At 38.9% G+C, this 14,068-nt stretch overlaps 1 protein-coding gene across 2 annotated transcripts in view; it reads right to left on the bottom strand.

Moving 5' to 3' along the window:
- Positions 1–1,753: 1,753 nt before the first annotated feature.
- Positions 1,754–14,068, bottom strand: part of FAM161A (FAM161 centrosomal protein A) — a 30,653-nt gene continuing 18,338 nt past the window's right edge. Inside the window, exons 3-7 of one of the 2 annotated variants that reach the window (XM_007464134.1) lie at positions 10,685–11,851; positions 10,174–10,341; positions 8,462–8,561; positions 2,348–2,502; positions 1,754–1,889 (exon numbers count right to left, since the gene is read on the bottom strand). In XM_007464134.1, coding sequence (XP_007464196.1) covers positions 1,754–1,889; positions 2,348–2,502; positions 8,462–8,561; positions 10,174–10,341; positions 10,685–11,851 — 1,726 coding nt within the window. The remainder of the gene's footprint in view (positions 1,890–2,347; positions 2,503–8,461; positions 8,562–10,173; positions 10,342–10,684; positions 11,852–14,068) is intronic. The other variant, XM_007464135.1, reaches the window with a different exon arrangement.

Here is a 14,068-nt window from a genome sequence, read left to right as displayed (position 1 = left end):
GTTTTTAAAGGAGGTTTATTGTTTTTAGGAAAAGAGAACTCTTACCCAATCACATCTTTATGACTGGTTTGAATTTTTAAAACAAAAATTTGCTCAAAGAGCAAAATGATGGATTCATATAATCAAATTAACATCATGCACAGAAAGACAAGTGTGTCTGCAATAATGTGTAAAGAGTTGAGCACAACTGGGTCCCGTATTAAAGGGTCAAATGTGAATTATTCTGGAGACTTGCCTTGAAAAAGTTATTATACACAATTTCATCATATATAAAACAAGGGTGATATTTAATTCCAATTAAGGTTAAAACTCAGATGCTATAATTATTTCCACCTGTCTTAATACACAGGGTTAAAAAAACTAGTATAAAAGCTTTTCTAATAATTTATGTATCAAAAATAAATTGGAATAAAAGTAGGGATAAAAGAGAAAAAGTGATGATGGTGTGGCTAATTTAACAGTAACTCTCTCTTTGGCCTTGGAATTGCCACTTGGAGATTAATTTTTCTCCATTTTAAAATGGGCTTTGGGACTTCCCTGGCGGTCCAATGGTTAGGACTCTACCCTCCCAATGCAGGGGGCATGAGTTCAATCCCTGGTCGGGGAACTAAGATCCTGCATGCTGCACAGCGTGGCCTAAATAAATAAATAATAAAACGGACTTTGAAGCATGTGCCCTTCCTGGGTTCTGCATACCTTTCACAACTGGCTTCTGACTGGTGCAGCAGGTATGGTGTTGCTTTAAGGGTTGCAGACCAGGCTTAGAGTTTCTTTAGCAGTCCAGTCCCATCAAACTTTTAGAAGCCTTCAGGTGTATATTTATCCACACTCAATTGGATGTTAAACTTACCCAAATAACAACTTTTCTTCCTTTTCTTTTTTATTTTTATATTTGAAAATTCTTGACTTTTATTCGTTGGCCTCTATATTCTGACATCCTCCGTTATTTAGCTTAATGGCAGCTCCCTAAGGGCATACGAAACAACAGACTTGGATTTTTCAAAAAAAAAAAAACAGTAACTCTCAGTGCATAAATGAATGTAAATGTGCAAGTTATCTATTTTTTCCTGTTTTATTACTTTTTAAAAATGGCTCAGATAAGAAATTTAAAATACCTAGTAAAATAAGTTTGCAGAGAAAAAGGAGCAAGTAGTATAATTTAAAAATATTTATTCATTCATGCTTTCCAGAACTCTTTTTTCAAACCACAGGCCAATACTCCCCTCTGCTCTCAATGCTAAGCAATTTTTTCCACCCAAAATGATAAAATTATGTATATTTTTATACCTAATCAGTTTGTGACAGCTGTGATTCTCAAACACTTTTTAAAAATAGAAGTAAGATCAAAGTTGCAAACAGACCATATGTAGTAATTTTAAAAACTGAATAGGCAAAGCCTGACTCTAACTGACCAAATGACCCATCAGCTGGATTCGGCCTTTTCAGGCTACACGAGGGCTTTGCTCAAGAGACCTGCACGGGGCTTCCCTGGTGGCGCAGTGGTTGAGAGTCCGCCTGCCGATGCAGGGGACGAGGGTTCGTGCCCCCAGTCCGGGAAGATCCCACATGCTGCGGAGCGGCTGGGCCCGTGAGCCATGGCCGCTGAGCCTGCACGTCCGGAGCAAAAAGAGACCTGCACGTTATCAGACGGGTTTCCATGGATGTCCTTAACACCACAAGTGCGGCTTCTGACACCCAATGCTGCCAACAACATCAGGGGAACAGAGAGGAGACCCTGTCGACTGATTCAGTGTTATTCTTCAACACAATTCTCTTCTCCACTCTCTTCATCAGCTTTACCTGTTTCCTTGCAAGAATCTTGGCTGTTGGTATCAGTAAGATAATTTTCTTCCCCATTCTCTCTTTCTTCTATTTTTTCTTCATTAAAGCTAGAGGAAGAAATTTATCAATCTTTCAAAGGAAAAATGATTTGGTTTAAAGGTAAATAAACCCTCTGTAATGTACGCCATCCTGCAGTTAGTCTTCCTCAAGTGTATAAGCTCCGATTTATCAAGAGAAGTCTATAAAAGTACCAATTGGGAAAGTATTCTTCTGAGAAGTAATTTATTTCAAAACTTGATTGACTCAAACTTCATTTGAAAGCATGTTATTACTTTCATTATTTATGTCAGAAATTTCAATTATTTTACTTTAAAAACAAAATACTTCATCACCGTGTAATACTTTGAAGTGTCAAACATGTTAAAATGTCAGTATATTTTACAGTAGTTCACATGTATTCCATTAGGTAAAAGATCTTTTAAAATATCATAGAACAGAATTTTAGCTTTCCTGCAAGTAGGAATTTTTTCAAAGGTAAACCATTCAGACATCTTATATATGTTACCTTTCTTTATCTTCAGTGAAACTTTTCATCTCTTGATTGCTGAAGTACTCAAATATTTTTCCACTTTGGCCTTTCTTTGAAACAAACTCATCAGATATTCCTAGTGCTTTTAAGGTGTTAGAATAATGCTTTTCTGCTGCCATTCTTGCATTTTTCTATAGGAAAGACAAACCTTTTTAGATAAGAACAAAAGACTTTAAGTTTCCATTACAAATGTACAGGTTAAAAGCTCCAGTGAAAATTAAATTCAATAATCACAGTTGGTTGAAAAATATGCATACCCTCTGACCAGCAATTCCACTCCTAGGTATATGCCCAGAGAAACTCCTACATATCTGCCCAAGGAGACATACCAAAATGTTCAGAACAGTACTGTTTGTAACAACCCCAAACTGGAAACAACCTAAATATCTATCAGCAGTAGGATGGATAAATAAATTGTGACGTTTTCATATAACAGACTAAAATAAAGCAATGAAAATGAACTCTAGCTATATGCCACAACATGGACAGATGTCACAAGCAGCATACCACAGAAGAGTACACATAGTATGATTTATTTACATAAAGTCCAAAAACAGGCAAAACTAAACTATGTTGTTTAGGGATAGGTACAGCAGTGGTAAAACTGTAAAGAAAAACAAGGAAATGCTTATGTCAAAAGTTAGAAGGGTGGCTACCTCTAGGTGAGAGGGTTTTGATCTGGGAGGGGCACACAGGGTTTCTGGGGTACTGGCAATGCTCTAATGCTTTTAACCTGGGTAGTGGCCACATGAGTTTTGATCTATAATTATTCTTTACTCTATACTGTTGCATGACTGTTCAAGGATATCCGAAAAAAATCAGTAAGAAAATAAGTTCCTGTGATAGTTGTCAGAGAGTTCTTTATGTGCCTACTGTAAATTTTACTCTTTACAAGCCATATCTCTAATCCACCAAAGATGATAAAATCATCAATGTTGTTACCTTAATTCTGTAGAGGAAGCAAGGGATACAGCAAGAAGAACATGAATTTAGAACTGGGTTCAACTCTCCAGAATGTTACTTCCTGGCTTTGTGGGAGTTGTGATGACACTCTCATACCTAAAGCAAGTCAGTTGTCACAGTTCCTGAGGCCACAGGATTTACAGAGACTTAAGATGACTGGGGTTCTCATTAATGCCTTGGCTTTAGTCCAATTTTATCTCCTATGAGTGGACATGAACTAGTATAGGGCCAAAAATCGTCATCTGGACCTCAAACTAAAGGAAAGGCCCGAGGAATGGCCCAGCCCCCATGCACCAATGGCATCCCATCCTGGAAAGGGTGTGGAAGAGCACCCAGTCTCACCCCAAATTTAACAAATAAGTAAGATACTCCCTCCACTCTTGCTGAGGTTAAGCGGTTTGCTTAAGGTCACAGGATATAGTGAGAGGGAAAACCAAGTCTCTTAATCCTTTCCTGAGTCTTCTCCACTCCACCATGCTGCTTTCTAAGTGGAAGTGGTTATCCTGGAGTTTGAAGGTAGCCTAAAGCCTGACTTCAGCAAACCAGTGTCAGATATTTTCCTAACCCAGGGATTCCAGCATAAGGAAGGACCATGGAGTCTAGTGTCCCATGGGAGAAACCAAAATGGCAAAGACTGATCACAATGGATAAAACTATCACCAGTTCATTTCCTGACATGCTAGAAAACTGAAAAAAGAAGCACTCAAACTGCTGCTAAAATGCACCCACTGTGAATAATAATAATTTTCAGAAAAGTAAGTAAAAATGCAACCAGAGGCTATGAACACAAACAGACAAGACTTGGGGAACTGAAAGGCACAGCAAAGTGAGATGAGAACTATGCCCCAAAGACTGTAAAGCAGAATAAAGAAACCCCAAACGTAACCCAATATATTAAGAAAAATATATTCTAATTTTAAGCAAATGAAATATAAAAGATTTAAATGATACTAATCAATGTTAGTGCTTGTAAGCCTTCATCTGAATATGGCTTAAAATCCAATTTAACATCTATTCAGTTAATAAATCCTGTGATTTTCAAGAAACAGGAAAACATGGTTTGTTCTGTCCTGGATCACAGGCTTACTCTGCTAGGGGATAACTCAACAGCAGCAAGACCACAATTAACACTTATAAACGGGTAATGCATAAAGTTGTGAGTGAATTTATTAAATAACAGCTGTTAATTAGCAGCAAGAAAAAAAGTCACTGCAAGAAAAAAAGAAGTTCTAATTTATGTTAACAAAACCAAAACAATGGTGAGTCACCCTCAGTCACCCTGTATATAGAATTTATTACCTTTTAATATTTTATATCAAGGTGAATAGTGTGTAATTGTTCCTAATTGAAACAAACATTTCCCCCTTGAATTTCACAATGCAAAAGAATTGTAAAGACTATGAAATAAAAGTAGTTAAAATAACTGCATGGTTATTTTGTTTTTCTATCTAAGACTGCCAAAAGAACAAATTAACTTTGTTTCTTGAGGAAACCAAAATAATGAGTAATGATGAAAGTTTGTCTACAATCACTGCCCTAGTTTGAAGGGGAAAAAACACTTAATTTTTATGAGCCTAAGTTTAGTTTATAGTAATTCTTTCCTTTATTTAATAATAACTGAATACTTATTTTGTGACAAGCCCTCACGGGAGGTAGAGGCTATATGGGGAAAGAGAACAGCATATGTGTGGGCCAAGGGTGGTGGAAGAAATATCAGCTATGAAACTAACCTATGTTTTCAATATTTAACATTTCTTTATGGGTTTAATTTCACACACACCACTTATTTTACCACATTTTCTCTGGTGCTTAGAAAGAGTGGGAATTCACAGCATGGTAAAACTGCTTGTTAATACTGAGGCTAATCACTAGTATTGTCAGGGTAGTGCTCTCAGCGTGGACTAATCCCAGGAAGAAACAGTTCAGTTTGGGTTCAACAAATGTTTCTTAACATCCCCTTTGTGCCATACACTGTCTTAGGTGCTAAGTGCTAGGAATACAAAGATTTGACCAACACCTTTAAAAGTAACTAGCTGAAAGAGAAGAGAGCATTGAACAGATAATTTCCACACAACATGCAGGAGCAAAGACAGAGATGCACAAAAGAGTAATAAAAGAACACAGAGCAGGACTTCCCTGGTGGTGCAGTGGTTCAGAATCTGCCTGCCAATGCAGGGGACACAGGTTCAATCCCTGATCCAGGAAGATCCCACATGCCGCGGATCCACTAAGTCCGTGCGCCACAACTACTGAGCCCGCGAGCCACAACTACTGAAGCCCGCGCACCTAGAGCCCGCGCTCTGCAACGAGAAGCCACCGCAATGAGAAGCCTGTGCACCACAACAAAGAGCAGCCCTTGCTCGCCACAACTAGAGAAAGCCCGCGCACAGCAACAACGACCCAACGCAGCCAAAAATAAATAAACAAAAAGACTGAAACACTTTAAAAAAAAAAAAAGAGGGCTTCCCTGGTGGCGCAGTGGTTGAGTCCGCCTGCCGATGCAGGGTACACGGGTTCGTGCCCCAGTCCGGGAAGATCCCACATGCTGCAGAGCGGCTGGGCCCGTGAGCCATGGCCGCTGAGCCTGCGCGTCCGGAGCCTGTGCTCCGCAAGGGGAGAGGCCACAACAGTGAGAGGCCCGTGTACAGCCAAAAAAAAAAAAAGCCTGCAGTTGGGAGCTGGAGATAACTACTTTGAGGCGAAAGTCAATCACTTTATTCTGAGTAACACAGAACAGCTTAAGATAATTTTTTTCCCCTAAAGTTGAAACTGAGATATGAAAAAAAAACACCATCCCTTAAAATGAAAAGCATTACATAAAATTATATCCAACTCAGTCAGTAAAGTGTTCCCATAACTTTGAGACGCTGTAATATGTAGATTTAACCATAACACACGTCCTTTGTCCTCAGTGAGTCACTGACACGGGCAGTCCTATAAGGACACTCATCTGTCCCAGACACTTGCTGGGAGGAAGCTCCAAATGTAACAGCTTGAAATTCACAACACAGCAAGTGTAACCTCCAGTGATTTTGTCCATTGTTAAACCATGTCACCCATAGGAGCCCCTCCCTCATGGACACAAAGGGGAAGATCGTCTGAAATTGACAAATTACTCTTAAGGGAAAGACTGTAAAACTGAGTATAAATCTAGTAAAATCAGAATTCATTGTCCATAGGATTAAAGTATTTTTTCTGATAAAAAGGAAGTGCTTCTCAGAGACATAGGAAACAAACTTATGGTTACCAAATTGGGGGAGGAGGGATAAATTAGGAGGTGGGATTAACAGATACACACTACTTTATATAAAACAGATAAACAACAAGGTCCTACTGTATAGCACAGGGAACTATATTCAATATCTTGTAATAACCTATAATGGAAAAGAAACTGAAAAAGAATATACATATACACACACATATACAAATATAACTGAATCACTTTGCTATATACCAGAAACTAATACCACATTGTAAATCAACTATACTTCAATTTTTAAAAAAAGGAAGTCCTTTCGGCAATTGTAGATAAGACTAAAAATTATAGACTCACTTAAAAAAACTGATCAACAAAATGAAAAGGCAAAAAAAAAAAAATGAAAAGGCAACCTACTGAATAGGAAAAAATATTTGCAAATCATCTACCTGATAAGGGGTTACTATCCAAAATACATAAAGAACTCATATAAGTCATTAGCAAAAACCAAATAATCAAATTTTAAAATGGGCAAGAGATCTGAATAGACATTTTTCCAAAGAGGATATTCAAATAACCAACAGGTATGTGAAAAGGTGCTCAACATCACTAATCATTAGGAAAATGAAATCAAAACCACAAGGAGATATCACCTCATACCTGCTACAATGGCTAGTCTCAAAAAGACAAGACATAACAAATGCTGGTCAGGATGTAGAGAAAAGGGAACCCTTGTGTGCTGTTCGTGGGAAAGTAATTTGGTGCAGCCATTATGGAAAACAGTACAGAGGTTTCTCAAAAACTTAAAAATAGAACTATTACACAATCCAGCAATTCCACTCCCAGGTATTTATCTAAAGACAATGAAATCACTATGTCGATTCACTGAAGCACTATAGACAATAGTTAAGACGTTGCAACAACCCAAATGGCCACCAAAAGATGAATGGATAAAGAAAATGTGGTATATATATATATATATATATAATGTTATATATATATATATATATACACACACATACACACACACACACACACACACACACACACAATGGAATATTATTCGGCCATAAAAAAAAGGAAATCCTGCCATTTGTGACAATACAGATGGACCTTGAGGGCATTATGCTAAGGGAAGTAAGTCAGACAGAGAAGGACAAATACTATATGATCTGATTTATGCATGCAATCTAAATACACACACACACAACTCATAGAAAAGGAGATCAGATTTGTGGTTACTGGAAGAATTGGATGAAGGTGTCAAAAGGTACAAACTTCCAGTTATAAGATAAATAAGTACTGGGGGTGTGACGTACAGCATGGTGACTACAGCTAACACTGCTGTGTGGCATATTTGAAAGCTGCTAAGAGAGTAGGTCCTAAAAGTTCTCATCACGAGGAAAAAAAATTTTTTTGGTAACAATATGAGGTGATAGATGTTAACTAAACGTATTGTAGTAATCATTTCCTAATATACGTATGTCATTATGCTGTATATCTTAAACTTATACCTGCTATATGTCAATTTTATCCCAAGAAAACTGAAAAAAAAAACTGGCAGAAATAAATCTGATTCAATTAGGCATTTTGTTTCATTTTTTAATTTTTCAAAGACTTCCAAAACTCACCTTAATATTTAGCCAAGTTGGTACTAGCCATTAAAAACAGGTTGTGAAACTATTATTTTGAAAATGATTGGATTAGCAGCATGTTCTTTATCAAGCTTATGAGCTTCATCAAGATTCAATGCTCAGATTTAAGCAAAACTACTTACTTGACTGATGTGATGAAGCTGTCACAGAAATAATACTATCTCAGTAAATTATATAACACATAAGAAAAATGGACCATAAAAATTAGGAGACAGAGATGTTAAAAAAAAAAAGAAAAAAAGCTGACAATAGCTCTCAAATTCCAACAAACACAACCTGAGCAACTCTTTCAAATAGCAGCGGCCTGTTTTTTAATTTTTCTTCTCTTTCTTCTAGTTCTCGTCGGTATTCTCTCATCCTTTCTTTTTCACTCTTTCTAAAATCAAATAAAAGGAATGGAATTTTTAAAAGAAATAAGAATTTGCACATATAACATTTAGCGTAGATGACAAATCAGAAATTAAGTCATGAGCACAGTTTATCACAATTTCTTTCCCAGACTGGTAAATTTTTATGGAATGCAGGATAAAAGTTCTAGGTTCTGAGAGCACACATTTTACATGCCGGGAACAGTCTGGGTACTTTGAGGTTCCTGAAATCTTCAAAGCATAATGGATTCAAACTGGCCTGAGGAGATAAATGAATGTCCTCTTATCTCATTTATAAGTATTTATAAACCAAAAAAGTTTGGTCCAAATTTGGTATCTTCTCTTTAAGGAATTTCTTCTGAAAACAAGACCTTGCTCTTCTTTATTCCCCTAAATGATATCTCCTATAGGTTGATGGCACAGTTAAGTAAATGGGAGCAGGGCAGGGGAGAAATGGGGAGTATGGGAATACCACATAGAGAGGAACAGGAACCAAAATACATAAATTCACAGTAAGTATACTTACTATTTGAACCAGATCCTATAATAAATTAAATTATGCTACTTTCTCTATGTAAAATACACTAATTCTACCAAGATCATAAGACTTCATGGATTAGAAAAAATAATTATACCATAAAATGATAATTATGCTTAACTATACACAATTTAGCATTATGGAAAATACCGTTTACTTTCTAAGGATGACCAGAATATTTCTAACGAATATTTTGCTCAAGTTCATCAAATCAAGCTCCTTCTATCAATGAATTACATTGATACACATTATAAGGAATGTATACATAACATCTGTTACAAAGGAATATAATAATTATTATACATAATATAAATTTAAAAAGGAACACTCATAATTAAAAGCAAATATAGATTTGGGGGTACTTATAAATCAGATTAAAAATTAATAAATCATATTACTTACCCAGCTTTGAGGGAGATATTTTACTACTTAAACATGAACATTTTTATGTCGCAGCATAAAAATGTTCCTCTGGAACACTGATTTTCAAACTTTGTACTGCAGAATTGCAGCATGTAATACATACTACTAAACCCTAACACACGTGTTAACTGACACACCACATAACTGATGTTAACATCAATGTGTTAATTTGTGCTATCAGATTTCATGCAGACCTTAGAACAAAGCTCTCTGACATATCTGTTTATTGAAGAATATTCTGAGATTACATGGCAAGCTGTTAAAAAGAGCTTTATCTGTGTGAATCAAGATTTTTCTCAATATTGCACTGTGCAGTAAAAAATAATATAAAGAAAAAGTTTAGATGCTGATGTAAGATTACAACTGTGAACTATGGCCACAATATGTTTTTCTGTTCATCAACATGGCGTCATGGTCCTGGAGTCAGTATACATGTTGGTTCTCACCACGAAGTGAGTGAGTGAGTGTGAGAGAGAGAGAGAGAGAGAGAGAGAGAGAGAGAGAGAGAGTGTAAGTTAACTATAAGTAACTGATCGTAACTTGAATCCAGAAACTGAAATACTAATACTATTCTTAATTTGTTCATATATTGGGGGTCCACTGATTAAAAAAAAGTTTGAAAACCAATGATCTGGAGGGTCAGGATTCTCTCATGATACCTGAGAGATTTTACTCTGGATTTAGACATTTGAGCTAAACTCTGATGTGAGTCATAAGCCTTAGCCCGGGTTGTCAAGAGTTTCTGCAATTCTTTCATCCTTTGCTTCTGCTTAGTTAGGATCCGATTTCTCTCTTCTTCCAACATTTTCTTTTCCTCAAGTGATCTCCTGAGGGCAACAAACTAAGGCTTAATTCACTTTAAGCCAATGAGAATGTTGTTTAGCAAAGACCTAACATGGGATAATTCAAGGGTTGAAAAAAAGGGGCAACCTTCTGAGCAGAATCTGAGTTGTAATTAGAAAATCAATAGGGTGACTGTAACCTTTTCTATCCCCAAAGATTCATAAAATGGAAAATACATTCATTTCTTAGAAGAACACCCACTGGCAAAATGTTCTATATTATATAGTAAAATATGTTACCAGATAAAATAACATCATATTTTCAAATTCCCCAATACAAAATCAATGGAGCAACCATGAGTCAATCAGTGCTGTATCACTTATTTACCTTGTGGCTTGTTCTCTTCCCCTGGAGGACACCGTGGGCATGGGACGGTTGCAGCTACAAGGCACAGGTTTTGCATTTCTACTTCTTACTGGTGACCTGCGTCTTGGAGACAGATATGGCCAACGTGTTTCTTTTAAATTTTCTTCATCTGCTTCAATATCTGCCAAGATTTTCTCTCTTTCAGTGGATGCATGTGAGGCCGCATGAAGGTCAGATGGTTCACAGACTGTCATGGGTTTTGGACACTTCTGTTCTGAGTAATGTTTCTGATATCTCTCAGGAAGGTCTTCAGAATCAGCAGTCTGGCACCTAAACTTGTGTTTACACTTGGACTTTTCAGCCTGTTCAGGACACTTGGGCTTCCTTGTAGCATAACTTCTGCGAGCTGGACTACAAGGCAGAGGGGATGAATTCTGTAAAAAGTCTTGGGTTCTCTGCTGCGTCCTAATGTTTCTATAGAGCTCTTCTTCTGTTAAGTTGTCATTGATAGTTGAACCATAAGTAGATCGAGGTATCGGTCTGGCTTTAAATTGGTTTGTTTTCTTTTTAGACTTAAAAAAGTCTTTCAGCTGCTTTTCCTGAATTTGCTTCTGTTCCTCCCTTGCAATAAACTTAAATGGCTTTTGCGAGGCCAAAAGAGCTTCTTTGTTCTTCTCCTTCACAGACCTCCTCCGTTCTTCATTTTGCTTGACTATATCATGATAAAGGGGGAGAAAGACGAACGCAGGAACCGGGTTGGCTCGGAATTTTTTCTTACACTCTGATTCTTCTTCTTGTTTCTTGAGCAGTTTGCGTGCCATTTCAATATCTGATTTAGATTTCATGTTCTCTTCTTTTTTCTTCTGCTCTCTAATCATCATCTGAAAAGGCTCAGGTACTGTAATCTTTGGCACCCATTCTTTTGGCTTCTTCTTTTTTTTTTCAAGTGCTGGCAAGTCAGCATCTTTAAACTGAATATAATCTTCAACAGAGAAGTTTATCCACATGTTGTTGATGAGCTCCTTAGCATAGGTCATCATTCTGCTTTTCTCAGAATACTCTTTTTCTACGTTGGGCAACTCATCTTCAGAGGAAGACACAATCAAGGAGGAAGACTGACCTAAATCAGGCTCTGAAATTGATGTCGTTAATGAAACAGGATGATGGGAGCTCTTTTCTGATACAGACCTAAGTAAATGAGAATAATAATTAGGTTACTCTTTCAGCTGCATGTGACCAAATATAAAAATTAAGAACTACATAATTTCTAAGATCAAGGCAAAATCAGTTAGAAAATAGGAGCTGGATAGGGCTTGTGAAAATTATCAATTTTTTTTTTAGAACAGAGCTCGGGAGATGCCGATAAATGATCTAGTTTTACTCCCTCATTTTACAGGGCAGGAACCTAAGACAGCAGAGGCTCCTTGGGTCTAATCACTATTGAATTCTCCACACATTTTCCAGAGTCACCATCTTAAAACATACATCTGATCAAATCACTCTCCTTCCTGAAACTTTCCCATGATTTGTCATTGTTACAAAGTCTAGATTATAGGGACTTCCCTGGTGACGCAGTGGTTAAGAATCCACCTGCCATGGGGCTTCCCTGGTGGCGCAGTGGTTGAGAGTCCGCCTGCCGATGCAGGGGACGTGGGTTCGTGCCCTGGTCCGGGAAGATCCCACATGCCGTGGGGCGGCTGGGCCCGTGAGCCATGGCCTCTGAGCCTGCGTGTCTTAAGGAAACCCCAAAGAAGAAGTAAGCAACACATCCACTCTGGAAAGTATAGTTAAAGCAGTCTTTAAAAACATCACAAGGGGGCTTCCCTGGTGGCACAGTGGTTAAGAATCCGCCTGCCAATGCAAGGGACACGGGTTTGAGCCCTGGTCCGCGAAGATCCCATATACCACGGAGCAACTAAGCCCGTGCGCAACAACTACTGAAGCCCATGTGCCACAACTACTGAAGCCTGTGTGCCGCAACTACTGAGCCTGTGCTCTAGAGCCCACGAGTCACAACTACTGAGCCCACGTGCCACAACTACTGAAGCCCACACGCCCTAGAGCCCGTGCTCCACAACAAGGGAAGCCACTGCAATGAGAAGCCCGTGCACCACAACGAAGACTAGCCCCCGCTCTCTGCAACTAGAGAAAGCCTGTGCGTAGCAACGAAGACCCAATGCAGCCCCACCAAATTTTTTTTTAATTGAAAAAAGAAAAGTCTAGATTTTAAAGCCCTTCAAGACTAGCCCCTGCCTTCCTTTCCAGTTCCACCTCTTGCCTCTCCCTACCCCGTCACCATTCTTAAGTGAGATCCAATCACAGGGGGCTTCCCTGGTGGCGCAGTGGTTAAGAATCCACCTGCCAATGCACGGGACACGGGTTTGAGCCCTGGTCTGGGAAGACCCCACATGCCACGGAGCAACTAAGCCTGTGTGCCACAACACTGAGTTTGTGCTCTAGAGCTCGTGAGCCACAACTACTGAAGCCTGCACACCTAGAGACTGTGCTCCAAAACAAGAGAAGCCACTGCAATGAGAAGCCTGCACACCACAACAGAGTAGCCCCCACTCGCCGCAACTAGAGAAAGCCCGTGTGCAGCAACGAAGACCCAATGCAGCCATAAAAAAAAAAAAAAATCCAATCACAGGGGACTTCCCTGGTGGTTCAGTGGTTAAGAATCTGCCTTCCAATACAGGGGGTCGCGAGTTTGATCCCTGGTGGGGGAACTAAGACCCCACATGCCTCGGGGCAACTAAGCCTACGCACTGCAACTAGGGAACCCATGCACCGCAACTACTGAGCTCACGGGCTCTGGAGCCCTCGTGCCATACCTAGAGAAGCCCGCACACCTGCCACGAAGAAGAACCTGTGTGCCACAACAGAGACCCAGCACACGGAAAAAGAAAAAAAAGATCCAATCACGGGAAGTTCCTCACACACACACGGTGATTTCTCACGGTGCCATGCCTTGGCACACATGGTTCCTGCTGCCTAGAAGCCCACTCCTTGCTTCCTACAACTGCTTCAGCTATTTCTCCTTCAAGACTGAACTCAGATACGACACTCGATGTGCCTGTATCCCTCCACTGACACCTTGACATGATCAACTGCTCTTCCTCTCTCTCCATGACACTCTGTTACACCATGTTGTGTGTTTGGATCTCAGCTAGTCTTTGACCTCCTGAGGGCAGCTTGATTTTGACTCCTCGGTGCCCAAACAAGGTCTGGCACACAGGAGATGCACAATCAGAGCTGACCAACTCAAGTTTCAAAAGAACCAAGTTTATGGCAAAAATGACTATTTTGAAAACTTAGATCTATGTCTTAGCTCTGAACCTTATGTACTATATCTTTACTGAGCTCATATTAATCCACATATTATAAAAAAAAGGGCTTTTCAAGTTA

Source organism: Lipotes vexillifer, unplaced genomic scaffold (assembly GCF_000442215.2).
Source record: "Lipotes vexillifer unplaced genomic scaffold, Lipotes_vexillifer_v1.1 scaffold311, whole genome shotgun sequence".
Taxonomy (NCBI): Eukaryota; Metazoa; Chordata; class Mammalia; order Artiodactyla; family Lipotidae; genus Lipotes; species Lipotes vexillifer.
The sequence above is the reverse complement of the archived record's forward strand: the minus strand, read 5'-3'. Positions and strand labels throughout refer to the sequence as shown.